Raw genomic sequence first — 14,508 nt, forward strand, 5'->3', positions numbered from 1 at the left:
TAATCTAGTGCTTATCTCATATGTGTACAATTATTTAAGAATAAGTTAAAAATTGAGGGGATGATTGGAGTGGAGGAAAGAATGTGGAGATGTGATCCGCCAGTCCTGAACATTATGCCCCAACTGCCTATATTATCAAAACACCGCCTACAGACATTTTTATTTGTTATTATTTATTATTTATTTTGTCTTTATGAGAACGTACCGCCACTAACAGCACATAGGAAAGCCTGTTTGAATTGTTCCATCTTGTAAAAGTGGAAGCTCCCCCCCCCCCAGTGGCAGAGAAAAAACACTGTCTCAGGAGCAAAAAGGGGTGGACCGATTCAATCCAGCCTTTGTGTCATGTGGTCAATAAAATAAATTCTCCAAATCCACCCGTTTTATAAGTGAAGCAAACTGTACAGTATTTGACCACGTAGTCAAAGCCTCGAGATTCATTTTGCTGTCATTGCATTGTTGAAACATACCTGCTCTGCCTACTGTCTTAATTGTATATGTTCCCTGTAGCTGAAATGTATCCAAACCAGAATGGGTTCTGGATTAGATGTGTGGGATTTCATTTTCAGCTAAATAGTCCACAGCTATTAGGACCTGACAGGCAACAGGGTTTTCTCTGAACAGAGAACAACAAACCAAGAGCAACAAATTATGCCAATTACTCATCATGGCATGTTTAATTTTTATTTAGCAACCCAAGATCAGTTTACCCAGCACCAGCCGTCTGGCAGACAAGATACTCTTTTACTATTCAAACATGCTGTAATCTACCTTGCTTTCTATCATATTTAAAGTGTATTAATTCTTAATGCTTAGCCTACTTGAATTCTGTTCGAGAGCGAGCTGTGTTCAGTTCTCCAGGTTGGGAAAGAACATCAGTGGCTCCCACCGGAGTCGTGCGCTCAGCCTCCAGAGACTCCGTCTGCCGTATTGTTTGCATGAGTTTCTCCTGGCACTGCTGGCAGTTGAGGACGGAGGTTTTCATCACAGCCAGTGCCTTGCATGATGGAGTCGCCTTTTTAATTTTAACTACCCAACCGCCTGGTGTTAATGCTGTGGATTATCATCTGGAAATCTCAGGAGGAGCTGAGCCGAGTCTTCAAACAATTTCTACAAACGGAGGTGCTTCTTTCTTCTACCCCTTTTAACAGGGCGCCAGCTACTTCAGATGGTTCAGGTACATTGCATCGGCACAATATTTTACGATCTGTGGGTGTAGTAATTAGTGCTTTAATTGGAAAAAAAAGAAGAAGAAGGAAAGCTTTTCAAATTATCAGTGCATTTGAAATGCTACCTGTCAATGCAAAATTTAGTGTGTAAGTGCAAGAGGATATATTATATTGTGTGCTCATGGAAGCAGCAATAAATACTGGATATAATCCAGTGATAATGTGTTGGAGCTTATGTCTGACATTATTTAAGATACATCTTAGCCATTTGTGTGTGACATTTACTGTGTACAGTGAGTGGTTCTTTAAGCAGCTGAAACTGTTGCTTTATGGACAGTATTTAATTTTTCTGTGGTTTGTTTGAAGAGACAGGCACTTCCATGTTTTCCTGGAACAAGAATAGTTCTGTGTGTACTAATTTGCTGCTGCTAGTTACTTAAGAGCCTGAGGTGAGTAAAAGATGCTACTTTAAGATGAAAACTAGAGGTTGCATATCGAGGATCAGCTGCCTGAGGACCCGTAGACCCACTTTTCTGGCAGACAGAAGACCGGCTATATCATCAGGGCGTTTCAGTATGAGGCAGAATAATTCCACCCGTGAAGGTTTACTAGAGGAAAAGGTAGAAACAGAATGGGATCATGCATGGGTTCTTCACAAGTGAAGACGGACTTCTCACCCATGGCACAAATACTGTATGCACCTGCCCCAGAAATGTCACAGATATTTGATTCCAGCGGGATGGACAAAGTTTAGACACAGAGAAAGCAGAATTCACTATGCTAAATACCATTGGCTAAACACTGGCAGTGTTACAGATGCAATTTTATGAATCTGTATCTCAGCTCAAAACACATTTGCAAGGAAACGATTTCACTGACAGTCTGATTTGTGTGATTTTAGCGGGAGGGGAACATTCACACTGCACTTCAGACTTTTCTGATGAAAAGTAAGATCCAGCCAAAGGTGAGGTGGGTGCTGAAATCTATCCCACTGGAAGCAGTCCGGATTTCAATTTTGGCTGTATCGTACTCTGAATGTGTGAAGCAGCCCTAAAAGACAGTCAAATGCACAAGGAGACTTCCACCTAGATGAGTCTGGCCACTAATAGCATCAACTTTCTTTTCTCTTGTATATCACCTAAATAAAACAGGAAAAGGCTCATGGATGAAGGATGAGGGTGGGGGGAAGGAGAACAGATATTTGGAGGTAAAAGAGACTGCACAGCAGCTGGGGGCTACATTCCAGCACAGAATCTCATAGTAATAGATTGTTTTGACCAGATTGCCTTTGCTACCAGTAATAGCAGAGTACATCAAGTGAGGCATGCAGCTGCTATCCAAGATGTGATGGGTGAAAAAGGATCACTCCTGAGAGTACAGAACGACTGGTTAAAGCCTATCCCCTCCTGAAGATGGAACTAGGATTTAATGCTGGGTATCTTACACCGATGACAAACCTAGACAGCATCTTAAAAAGCAGAGACATCACCTTGCCAACAAAAGTCCGCATAGTCAAAACTATGGTTTTTCCTGTCGTGATGTATGGAAGTGAGAGCTGGACCGTAAAGAAAGCTGACTGCCGAAGAATTGATGCCTTTGAATTGTGGTGCTGGAGGAAGCTCTTGAGAGTCCCCTGGACTGCAAAGAGAACAAACCTATCCATTCTAAAGGAAATCAACCCTGAGTGCTCACTGGAAGGACAGATCCTGAAGCTGAGGCTCCAGTACTTTGGCCACCTCATGAGAAGAGAAGACTCCTTGGAAAAGACCTTGATGTTGGGAAAGTGTGACAGCAAGCGGAGAAGCGGAGGACAGAGGATGAGATGGTTGGACAGTGTCTGCGAAGCAACCAACATGAATTTGACACAACTCCGGGAGGCAGTGGAAGATAGGAGGGCCTGGCATGCTCTGGTCTATGGGGTCACGAAGAGTCGGACACAACTAAACGACGACGATCTTACGCTGAATGACAGATATCATGCTGATTTGGCCAAGTGGGTTGAAATCGAGCAGTTGCTGCAATAATATGTCAATAATGAGCTCACCCTACTGCCCCATCCAATGGATGGCCAGACCCTGGGTTCAGGTGCATCATGGGCTGCATGTTGAGTTGAAGAGTGCCATGCTGTGTCCTTGAGCCACCTTTGAGCTGCATGCTGACTTTGTGGATCCAGTCAGAGATTAAGTGCTAATGGTAGGTCCACACCTAAAATTATTCAAACACATGTCCATGATCCTTGCCGATGTCATAAACTTTGCATACTTCAATCTGAATTTTGACCTCCTCTCTTTTCTTAATTGTATCCGTCATTCACAACAGCCCACCTTCCACAGGGAGTCATATAACGAGGTGTTATCAAATTCAGCAACCTTTAACACAAATGCACAACTTTTGTCCATTTCTTTTCCAGAGAGGTGGCAGATCAGGCACTGCAATGAGGAGTAAGGTTGAGCCTCGTGGTGCAATGGTTAAACTGCTGTACTGCAGCTAAAACTGTGCTCATGACCTGGGGGTTCAATCCCAGGTAGCCTGGTTCCAGGTTGACTCAGCCTTCCGTCCTTCCGAGGTCGATAAAAGGAGTACTCAGCTTGCCGGGGGGGGGGAGCAATGCGTAGCCTGTGTAACTAACTTTTAAACCATCCAGAGAGTCCTTGAAGCACTATGGGGCAGTATATAAGCAGCATGCTTTGCTTTTGCTTTTATGGTGCACATGGCAAGTGTAGCTGGAAATCCTAGCAAGCAACTCCTCTTTGGAGAATTCCCAGAAGAGCTTTTTTTTTTTAAGATCACTACCCCGCAACACAGATTTTCTTAGATTGACAGTAGCTATTGAAGTATCGTACAGCTGTGCAGTAGTAACTAAAATATAGTACAGCTGTGCACTGTGAATAGCTTGATTAGCCTGGGTGGTGTGCCCTCCAAACAAATGAGTAGATTTGAATAACAGGCACATCTTGAGTGAAAGCAGGTGAATGCCATGGATGGTAAGAGTTATTTAAAAAGACAAAAAAAATTCTAAGTAACTATTTTTAGGAAATATACTTAAATGGCCTTTGGAGAGAGTCAATAAAGAACAACAAAAGCAAGCTGAAACTCTAGGGAGTCTGTAGACTAAGATAGCTACCTGATACATTAACTCTGGATCTTGGCAAGCACTTCTGGCAAAGCCCTGTATGACCTCTGCAATGGGAAAATGGCCAGGAGAGTAGATAAAATTATTCCTAAGTATCCCTTCCACAGTCCTAAACTAGTCTCCTGGTTACCCAGCAACTGGCGGCGATGAAAGAAGTAGAATGGAGTTGAGAGTGACAATGGTGGAAACTTCCGAGCGAATCCATAGGCACACAGTTAGAGGTCATTGGAAGACCTATTCCTGTGCAGGGCTTGCTGAAAAGGAATTATTTTTTACAACCAGCATTGCTTCCTCCTCGCCAGGTTTCCTGGCAGATCTGATTGGGGTGGGGATGGGCCTCTTGGACATTGACCCACAAAAGGAAAACACAGACCACACAGCAGCCCAGTTTTCATGGTCCTTTGCAGATAAAATAATCTGAACCTATTCCGACAAGGATATTGTAATTGAGTCCGTCACGTGCATCTATCTTTGGCTCTTGTTTGCCTAGTAATAGTGAATATGTTTCAGCTTATACAAGATGTGGACAGGATGCCTGGAGGAGTGAAGACCACCACTTGAATGCCGGACCCCTGCTCTTCTTGGCTTATAAAAGCAGCCAGGGGGGTTGGACTCAGTGGGTAAAAAGAGTGATGAAAGCTTCTGTTCAAGAAGGCAGGATTCCAGCCTGCCTAAAAGAAGCAGTTATAAGCCGTCCTTGCACTCCACTGTGCTGGGCAACTACTGGCCAGTCTCCATTACTCCATTCATAGGCAAAGTACAGTGGTGCCTCACAAGACGATTTTAATTCATTCCATGGAAATCACTGTCTTGCAAAAACATTGTTTTGCTAAACCCAGTTCCCCATTGGAATGCATTGAAATCTATTTAATGCGTTCCAATTGGGGTAAAAAATCACTATCTTGCAAAAATAGATCATAGAAGACATCATCTTGCAAAACACAGTTCCCCATACCATATTGGGGGAAAAACAATCCCCTCACCTGCACTGCCTTTAGAAATTCAATGGGTCTCAGATGGCCTTCCCCCTCTTTCTCTTTCCAGCAACAAAGAATGAAAGGAATCAAAGCAGTCTCCTGGCTGTTGATAATGATGACTCTTTTTTCCCTGATCCTTTTACCATAGGGGAGAAAAAAGAAAGAAAAATGCAATATAAGACATCACCAGGACTTGCTACCTTTGCAATAGGGCCTAATGAGAAGAAAGAGAGATGAAAAGGAACCTAGAAAAACCAGGGAAATCATAAGTGCAATCCCCCATTAACACAAACTATGCATTTGAGTTCCCCACATTTGGGGAAATCACAGGAATCAGCAGCATACCTAAAGTGCAATGGATGAGCCTCACCCTGGAAAAACCACTTTTATAATCATGGTATTTCCACTACAAGGTATGAGTTGGAATGGCCCTTGCCTCTCCTACCCCCTTCTGTCCCCTAACCCCCCAAGTCATGGTGACCCCCCTGGCTGCACCTCCTACTCATTACAGGGCTGCACAGCCCCAGTCCTGCCAGAGGCCAAGAGAGCTCCTCAGTATTTTGGGGTGCCCTGTGGGACTCCCTCAGGGGCTAGGTGTTCCTCCCACAATCCCCTAGTGCACAGGTATTAGCATAAGGTATTAGCATATGCTGATACCTGTGCACTAGAGGATTGTGGGAGAAACACCTCGCCCCTGATGGGGATCCCGCAGGGCACCCCAAAACACTGAGGAGCTCTCTTGGCCTCTGGCAGGACTGGGGCTGTGCAGCCCTGTACTGAGTGGGAGGTGCAGCCAGGGGGTCACCATGACTTGGGGGGTTAGGGGACAGAATGGGGTAGGAGATGCAAGGGCTATACCAACACATATCTTGCAGTGGAAATACCATGTCATAAGAGTGCTTTTTCTAAGGAGAGTCTCATCCATTGTACTTCAGGTGTGCTGTTGATTCTTATGATTTCCCCAAATGTGGGGAACTCAAATGCATAATTTGTGTTAATTATAGATTGCATTTGTAATTTCCCTGGTTTTTTTAGCAATCTCTTTACTCTTTGGTTCTTGGCTGTTTTCACCATTCTGTATCCTTTAAATTTGTAGCTATAGCCCCATTGGTGGTGCTTCGCAAGATGGTTTTTTCCCCCATTGAAAGTCATTAATTATATAAGACCTGCTTTTTTATCCCAAAAAAGTGGGGGAGAAAGTGTATGTTGCTGTTTTTCCAGGAGGCAAACCCTGGAAAGCCAGCAACATACACTTTCTCCCCCACTTTTTTGGGATAAAAAAGTAGGCTTTATGTAATTAATGTGTTTCAATTGGGGGGAAACTATCTTGCAAACCAAGGTAAAAAAAAAAATGTCTTGAGGCAAGGACCCAAACATCATCCAGCGAAAATTGCCTGCCCATAGGAAGCCTGCCCATAGGAACAATCGTCTTGTGAAGCACAACATTGCATTGCTCAAAAAAAGTCATCATCTAGCGAGGCACCACTGTATATGAACTTGTGTTAGCCTCGCAACTCTAGAGATTCCTGGAAGAAACAAATTATCTAGATCCATTTCAATCTGGCTTCAAGCCTGGGAAAGGGGTAAAAACAGCTTTGGTGGATGACCTATGCCAGGAACTGGATGGGGAAGTGTATTCCTGTTAGTTCTGCTGGACCTGACAGTGCCTTTTGATAACATTGACCAAGGTATCCTTTTGGGCTTCCTCTCTTTCTTAGAGGGCCACTCTCAGAAGGTGGTGTTGAAGAACTCCTGTTCAACACCTTGGCTGTTGGCCTGTGAGGTTCCTCGGGGTTCTGTCTTATTCCCCTATACTCTTTAACATATATGTGAAACCACTGGGAAAGGTAATCCTGAGTTGGGGAAAGATGATCCTGAGTTTTGGAGTGCAGTGCCTCCAAAATGCGAATGGCACCCGACTCTGTCTCTGCTTTCCATCTCAGTCTTAGGAAGCAGTTTCAGTTCTAAGCCAGTGTTTGCAGTCAACCATGGACTGGATGAGGGTGAACAAGTTGAAACTTAATTTGGATGAGACAGGGGTGTTTCTCGCCAGACAAAAGGCAATCAGAAAATAGGGATTCAGCCTCTGCTGGATGAGGCCACAGTACCCCTGAAGACACAAGTCCACAGCTTAGGTGTACTCTTGCCAGAGAGACAGATAAAAAGAAGTCTCAGTGATGTTATTCAGTTAGAAAGTCTGGAAGTTGCCTCTTAGAAGTTTGCTTTCTCCTGCTTGAGGGCAGGCTATCTGAGTGCCCTGCGTTAATTTCTTTATCTTTCCTCTTTTGCTGTGAGTTTGATATGAGCACATTTTCTTTTTTTTAGGCTTCTTTACATGACTTTTATAATGTCAGTGTAATTTTGATACTATTAGTATTATTGACCTATCGGTAAATTTTGTTAATGTTTTACATGAATTGTAATATACTGAGGTGTGTTACAAGATGTACGTGTTATGATGTTGTATTGCTCTTGTGATGTATCACTGCATGTCTTTGTGAGCAGTTTTGAGCATGGCACATTGTGGAAAATACAGTTTACATATAAATTGTTTATTAGAATCTTTAATTAAATGATTTAAAAATGTTCCAGTTTTAATTGCAATTACATTACATGCTGAATGGATTTCTGTTTTATTGTTTGTAATTCGACTGCTGGATAGCTCAGTGTCTTAGGCATCTGGCTTCAGAACCGGGGTTAGGAATTTGATTCCCCATGTCACCTCCTTGACATGAACTGGACTCCATGATCCATGATCCCTTCTAGCTTTGTAGTTCTAAGATTCGAAGATACCATTGCACTGTAGTTTTCTATTGTTTTTAAACTCTTTTCTAAGCTGCCTTGTATCCCAATTCTGAAACATAGCATTACCTTGCTATGTACAGTGGTGCCTCGCTTAACGACGTTAATTCGTTCCAGCAAAATCGCTGTAGAGCGAAAAGTGAAATTAAAAAGCCCATTGAAATGCATTGAAAACCATTCAATGTGTTCCAATGGGCTGAAAACTCACCGTCCAGTGAAGATCCTCCATAGGGGCGGCCATTTTCGGTGCCTGTAGAGCGAGGAATCAGTCCAAAAACACAACAGGGAGCCGTTTTGGCCATTTTGAAAACCCGAGGATCAGCTGTTTTGATCGTCGTAATGCGAAGAATCAGTTCCCGAAGCAGGGAACCAATCTTTGCAAAGCAAAAAAAAAACCCATTTAAAACTTCGTTTTGCGAGCGCAATTGCGTGAAGCGGCTTCGTCGTTATATGGGGTAATCGTTAAGTGGGGCATGACTGTACAGTGTTCCCTATTATCCACAGTTTTCAGCATCCACAGGGGCCTTGGAGCTAATCCCCCACTGATAAGGGGAGGGAGGGGTCCTACTGTATTTAAATAATATTGGGAAAAGGTATTCATTCTATCAAGTATGGCATTGGCCAGTGCTAGGCTTTGAAGGGGCCTCAGATTACATCTGTCCTCGTTGGCCCTCTCCACTTCAACCAATCTACTATCAGGGCATCCACACCTCAACCACCTCCTCCAGGTCCCGGTTCTTGCACCGCCCAAAGCAAGAGGTCAAGGCAAGTGGTTGGAATGGAGGGCAGGTGCTGGTCCGTTGCCTTGTCCCTGTTGCCACCTGCTCATTTCCCTCCTCTTTGGCATTATGCTGACAAACAACTGAGCAACTGGCAATAGCAGGGAAAAGGAACCACGGGACCAGTGGAGTCATGAAATGTGTCTTGCAATGATGGTTCTTGTGGAGAATCAAGTTTTTGCTGAAATGTGTAGGGATTTTGGGAGAAACCCCTTAAGGATGACATGGTCCCTTCTGTCTAGCTTCACTTCCCAGTCTTCAGGTGGTGGTTGTAGTTTTGCTGGAAAAGGCCTTCATTTCGGCCTAGTAAAGGTATCACTGGAAAGCTTGTAAAAGTTACTTTTCAAAAGCAGTTCATTATCACAACTTATTACAGCATCTAAAAAGTCATCCGCTCTCGTTATCCACAGGGATTTTCAAACCGCCTAATAGTTGTTGTGACAAACCCAGACCTACTGGGATATGCCACAGTTTCACTAAGCTGCCACCAACCATTCCCTGTAAGAAGTCACACAGACCAGGGATGGATTTTTAACAAATAAAAGAACAAGGTTTATTAAATAACACACAGGGAAAAATAAAAGGATCAAGTGAATAAGATACAGTAACGTGGCTTAGTCTCAATCATACATACACACAGTTTGGTTCACACAGAACACTTAACTTGAAGCACAGACCCTGAACCTATCAGTTCTGGCTAACCATACAGACACCTGAACCTATCAGGTTGGTACTGACTGACACACAGTAGTACCCTGTCTGACACACAGACTCCCACTCCAGCTTCTTCTCTCAGCTTTTTCCTCCAGCTTCTCCTCCTTCTCCACACACGCTCCACATATATATACAGTACAGCCCCTCCTCCTGATGTCCCGCCTTCCACTCCCCATAGGATGGAACTTTCCCTCCCAACCCATGACAGACAGGTAACATCAGTGCTGTATGTAACACCTCCCCTCTTTATAAGTTGTTTTGTAGGGGGAAAGCTAAGGTGCTTTTCACCAAAAAACAACCTGGACCCAAAACAAACAAAAACAGTCATATAATAACATACAATACCATACTTACTTATACTTACACTCTATTAGGCATTTGAACATTTACCATTAACAATACATCAAGTTACCTTTATTCATACAAACCAACATGTTTAATAAACAGACACATTTGACTTTTTGTCATCAAAATATATACATAGTCCATGTTTCTTTCGCCGTCTTCATTCTTCAGGTCTTCTTGACAAGGCGTCAGCAACACAGTTCACTGACCCTCTGACCACCTTCACTTCAAAGTCATAGTCTTGCAGGTTTAAAGCCCACCTCATAAGTTTACTATTGTGGGATTTCATTGTCTTTAACCATTGCAGTGGTGAATGGTCAGTGCACAGAATAAAATGTCTTCCCCAGATGTAAGGCTTGGCCTTCTGGATCGCGTAGACTATGGCCAGGCACTCCTTTTCCACGGTTGCCAAATGTCTCTCACCTTTCTGGAGTTTCCTACTCAGGTAGGACACTGGATGCTGGTCACCATTCTCATCCTCCTGGCAAAGAACTGCTCCTACCCCGCTGTTAGACGCATCGGTGTAGATGATGAACTCTCGATCAAAGTCTGGAGCACGCAGCACTGGATAATTGATGAGCGCCTGCTTCAACCTCTGGAACGCCTCCTCACAGTCGCTGGTCCACGGGATGCGGTCATCAGCCTTCTTCCTCGTCAGATCGGTCAGCGGAGCCGCAATCTCGCTAAACCTCGGGATGAACTTTCTGTAGTAGCCCACCAACCCAAGAAATGATTTGACTTTTTTCTTGGTGTTGGGTCTGGGCCAATCACGAACTGCTTCTATCTTGGCCTCGAGGGGGTTTATCACTCCTCCCCCTACTATGTGACCCAAGTATTTTATTTCTGGGCTACCCAGCTGACACTTGCTCGCCTTTACTGTTAGCCCTGCTGCACTTAACCTCTGCAGCACTAACTCCAGGTGTTTCAGGTGATCTTCCCAGGTATTACTGAAGATCCCTATGTCGTCAATGTAGGCCACAGTAAAGTCACTGAGCCCTGCCAAGGTCTGGTCCATCAGCCTTTGGAATGTGGCTGGTGCATTTCTGAGACCAAAGCTCAGGACTCGAAACTCATAGAGACCAAAAGGGCTGCAAAAGGTGGTCTTTTCTTGATCCCTGGGATCAATTCTTAATTGCCAATATCCCTTTACCAGGTCCAATGATGAGATGAACCGACAACCCCCTATGGTTTCAATCAGGTTGTCTAGCCTGGGCATTGGGTAGGCATCAGGAGTGGTTACGCAGTTTAATTTCCTGTAATCTACACAAAACCTAATGCTCCCATCAGGCTTGTCCACTAGGACTATCGGAGAGGACCAAGGACTAGAAGAGGGGACGATTATGTTCTCCCTAAGCATCTCGTCCAGCTCCTTCCGCACCTTGTCCCTATAGGGTCCCGTTACTCGGTATGGGGATACTGCCTGCGGGGGTGCATCCCCTGTGTGGATCCGATGCATCACTCCCTTCACTATCCCCGGCTTGTTGGAAAACACCTGTTGATATTTAATGAGCAGCATTTTTAGTTCTTGCTGCTGGTCTTGGGTGAGTGCAGGACTGATCTTTACCTCCTCTGGGTTGTATTTTACTTCCCCTCTACCCTCCCAGAAGGGTAATTCAGCTTCCTCACTCTCAGCTGCTTTTATCGCAAATAAAACCCTCTGTTCCCCTCTGTAGTAGGGTTTTAGGGCATTCACATGAACCACCCTCCTTGCTTGGTTCTCCTCCTGCTCTATAAGGTAGTTCAGGTCTGACATCTTGGAAATGACCCTATATGGTCCTGCCCATTTGAGCTGCAGTTTGTTCTCTCTGCAGGGCCTAAGCCAAAGCACTTCCTCCCCTGGGTCAAAGTGCCTCTCCCTGCCTTCCTGGTCATCCCAAGCTTTCTTTCTGACCTTTTGAGCTTGCAGGGTCTCTGCTGCTAGCTCTAGGTTTCTCTTTAAGTCATTCCTTAAGGTGTCTATGTATGTCACAACGTCTTGTGGGTCATCCTGGGTGATCTGCTCCCAATTTTGTTTGATCAAATCAAGGGGCCCTTTCACCCTTCTCCCAAATAAAAGTTCAAACGGACTGAACCCGGTACTGGCTTGTGGCACTGATCGATAAGCAAACAAAAGGGATTGCAGCTTCTGGTCCCAATTGTTTGGATTCTCTGCCAAGTAAGCCCTAATCATGCGCATTAGAGTCCCATTGAACTTCTCCGTTAACCCATTACTTTCAGGGTGATAGGCAGTGGTTTCCTTGTGTTTAATTCCACAGATTTGCCATAACCGTTTCATGAGCTTCGATGTAAACGATGCGCCCAAATCTGTGATTATTTCTGAGGCAAATCCCATCCTGGACATATACCCCACCAAGGCATCTGCCACTGTGTTAGTTTCAATGTTAGTCAAGGGAATGGCTTCAGGGTACCTCGTGGCATGGTCCACAATGGTGAGAATGAACCTGTTCCCCCTCTTTGTGGCCTTGGGCAAAGGTCCCACAATATCCACCCCTATGCATTTGAACGGAGTGTCAATCACAGGCAAAGGGCACAACTTTGCTTTGGTCCTGTCGCGGCTATTCCCCTGCCTTTGACACACATCACATTGTTTACAGAACTCCCTGATCTGCTTCCCTATGTCAGGCCAGTAAAAATTCTGTGTGATTCTCTGCTGTGTTTTGTTCACCCCTAAGTGCGCAGCAAACATGTCAGAGTGCCCCCTTTGTAAGATCATGGGGCGATACTTTTCAGGTACCACTAGCTGACTTCTGATCCCATCTCCCCCTTTTGAGATATTCCTCAGGGTCTCTCTATATAAAATTCCCTTTTTCTCTCGAAATCTCACTGGGGTTTCAGGTGTTAGCTGGGCATCAGTCACCTGTTCAAAACATTTTTGGAGAGTGGCGTCTGCCTTTTGCTCTTGGCCAAATCGGCTGTCTGTGGTTAAGGTTTCCACCACAGCTTCTGAACTCCCCTCTGCTTCCGTCTCTGGCTCATCAGTACCCCCCTGAACTATCCCCGTGGTGGCTTGTGAACGTGTAATCACTAGCACCCGTTTCACATGTTCAGCCAGGTCATTTCCCACGAGCACGGCTGCTGGTAGAGTCGATGAAATCGCTAGCCGCCAAACTCCCCTCCAGCCTTGAAAGTTCACAGGTACCTCCGCTACTGGCAGTGAGATCACCTGCCCCTCAATCCCTGCCACCTTCATGCTCTCATTTGGGATTATATATTCCCTAGGAATAATATCTGGATGGCACAGGGTCACCTGGGAACAAGTGTCCCTCAACCCCCGATACTGATGGTCAAGTATTCCTACGTCCACCCCTGCTGTTTCAAACAACTGAGAATCTGTTCTCACGAGCAAGCAGCGCTTGACCTCCACAAGAGGACCATTTTCCTCAGCCTGATCAGCAGATGTAACTGTTCCAGATTGAGTAGCCATGGCAACAGGCTCCCTCAGTGACAAGGAGCTTTGCTCTTTCTGGACACAGAACACAGCTTTTGGCTTGGTTCCACTCGAATCCTGAGGCACAATTCCTTTTAGCTGCTTTAATTTCTCACACTCTGAGATTAGATGGCCCTTTCCCTGACATAAATAACATTTTCTGCTATATTTTGAGTCTTTCTCATCTTGTTTTGGTTTTCCCTCCAAAATCTGAGGTCTTGGTTTCATGTCTGAGGGCTTCCCTTCACCATGGGCCCCTCCCCCTTGCTGGCTTTTCCCTGGTCCCTGAGAGTACTTGCTGTAGGTTTCTTTAGGTTTCCCCATCGATTTCCCCTCACCCAAGGGCTTTCTTATTTGGGAAATAAAATCTGCGATCTCGGCGGCTTCTGCCACAGATTTCGGTTTCCTTTCCCTCACCTGGAATTTCAGTTCCCCATGCAGGACTGAATAGAACTGTTCCAGCGCTATCAAGTCTTTGAGCTGCTGAAAGGTCTCTGTCCCCTCCTGAGATAGCCATTTCTCTAGCAGCCTCACCAATTGGGCCCCCACTTGGGTAAAAGTCTGCTCTGGTTTCTTGGTGATTGACCTGAATCTTTGCCTCAGCTGTTCCGCATTTATCCCATGTCTGGCAAACACCAGTTTTTTAAACTCTGCAAAATCTTTCATCAGTTCCTCTGGCATCTCTGCATAGACTTTTGCAAGGCTGCCACTGATTAAAGATCACATGATGGTCATCTTCTCAGTTTCTCTTACTGAGAAGTCCACAAACGCTCTTTCCACTAGGGAAAAGAACACTTCAGGACAATCTCCCTTGTGGTACACAGGGAATTTCTTCAGGTCAGCTTTAGACAATTGGCCTCCCTCAGAATCCCTATTGTTATTATTGTTCTGGTTCATCATTTCCAATTTTCTTAACTCAAACGCCATCCTTTCCTTTTCCAGAGCAATTTTCTCTCTCTCTAATCTTTCTTCTTTTTCCAATTGCCTCATCCTCAGTTCATGCTGTTGGGCTATGAGCATTTTCCTGAGTTCTGGGTTCTGTTCTCCCGTGCTGTCACCTTGCACTGAGCCAAATTCATCCTCAGAACCTTGGTCAACCTGGGGGTCTTTCACTTCACCCATTTCTGCCATTTGGCTTCGAGTCAAGGGCATAATCCCCCCC

General features: G+C 44.9%; 1 protein-coding gene and 2 non-coding genes across 16 annotated transcripts in view; 2 read left to right on the forward strand and 1 right to left on the reverse strand.

Moving 5' to 3' along the window:
• Positions 1–14,508, forward strand: part of ZNF385B (zinc finger protein 385B) — a 302,949-nt gene that overhangs the window by 208,192 nt on the left and 80,249 nt on the right. The window contains exon 1 of one of the 14 annotated variants that reach the window (XM_072980907.2): positions 1–1,177. This exon is cut by the window's left edge and continues 1,820 nt beyond it. The exons of the other annotated variants lie outside the window; for them this stretch is intronic. Coding sequence (XP_072837008.1) covers positions 1,169–1,177 — 9 coding nt within the window. The 5' untranslated portion in view covers positions 1–1,168. The remainder of the gene's footprint in view (positions 1,178–14,508) is intronic. 14 annotated transcript variants of the gene reach the window in all.
• On the reverse strand, positions 5,534–5,700 carry LOC140703411 (U1 spliceosomal RNA). Its single transcript, XR_012082820.2, has one exon. It is a non-coding gene; the product is annotated as a U1 spliceosomal RNA (small nuclear RNA).
• LOC144586203 (U1 spliceosomal RNA) lies at positions 6,140–6,300 on the forward strand. Its single transcript, XR_013540939.1, has one exon. It is a non-coding gene; the product is annotated as a U1 spliceosomal RNA (small nuclear RNA).

This window comes from Pogona vitticeps, chromosome 1 (assembly GCF_051106095.1).
Source record: "Pogona vitticeps strain Pit_001003342236 chromosome 1, PviZW2.1, whole genome shotgun sequence".
Taxonomy (NCBI): domain Eukaryota; kingdom Metazoa; phylum Chordata; class Lepidosauria; order Squamata; family Agamidae; genus Pogona; species Pogona vitticeps.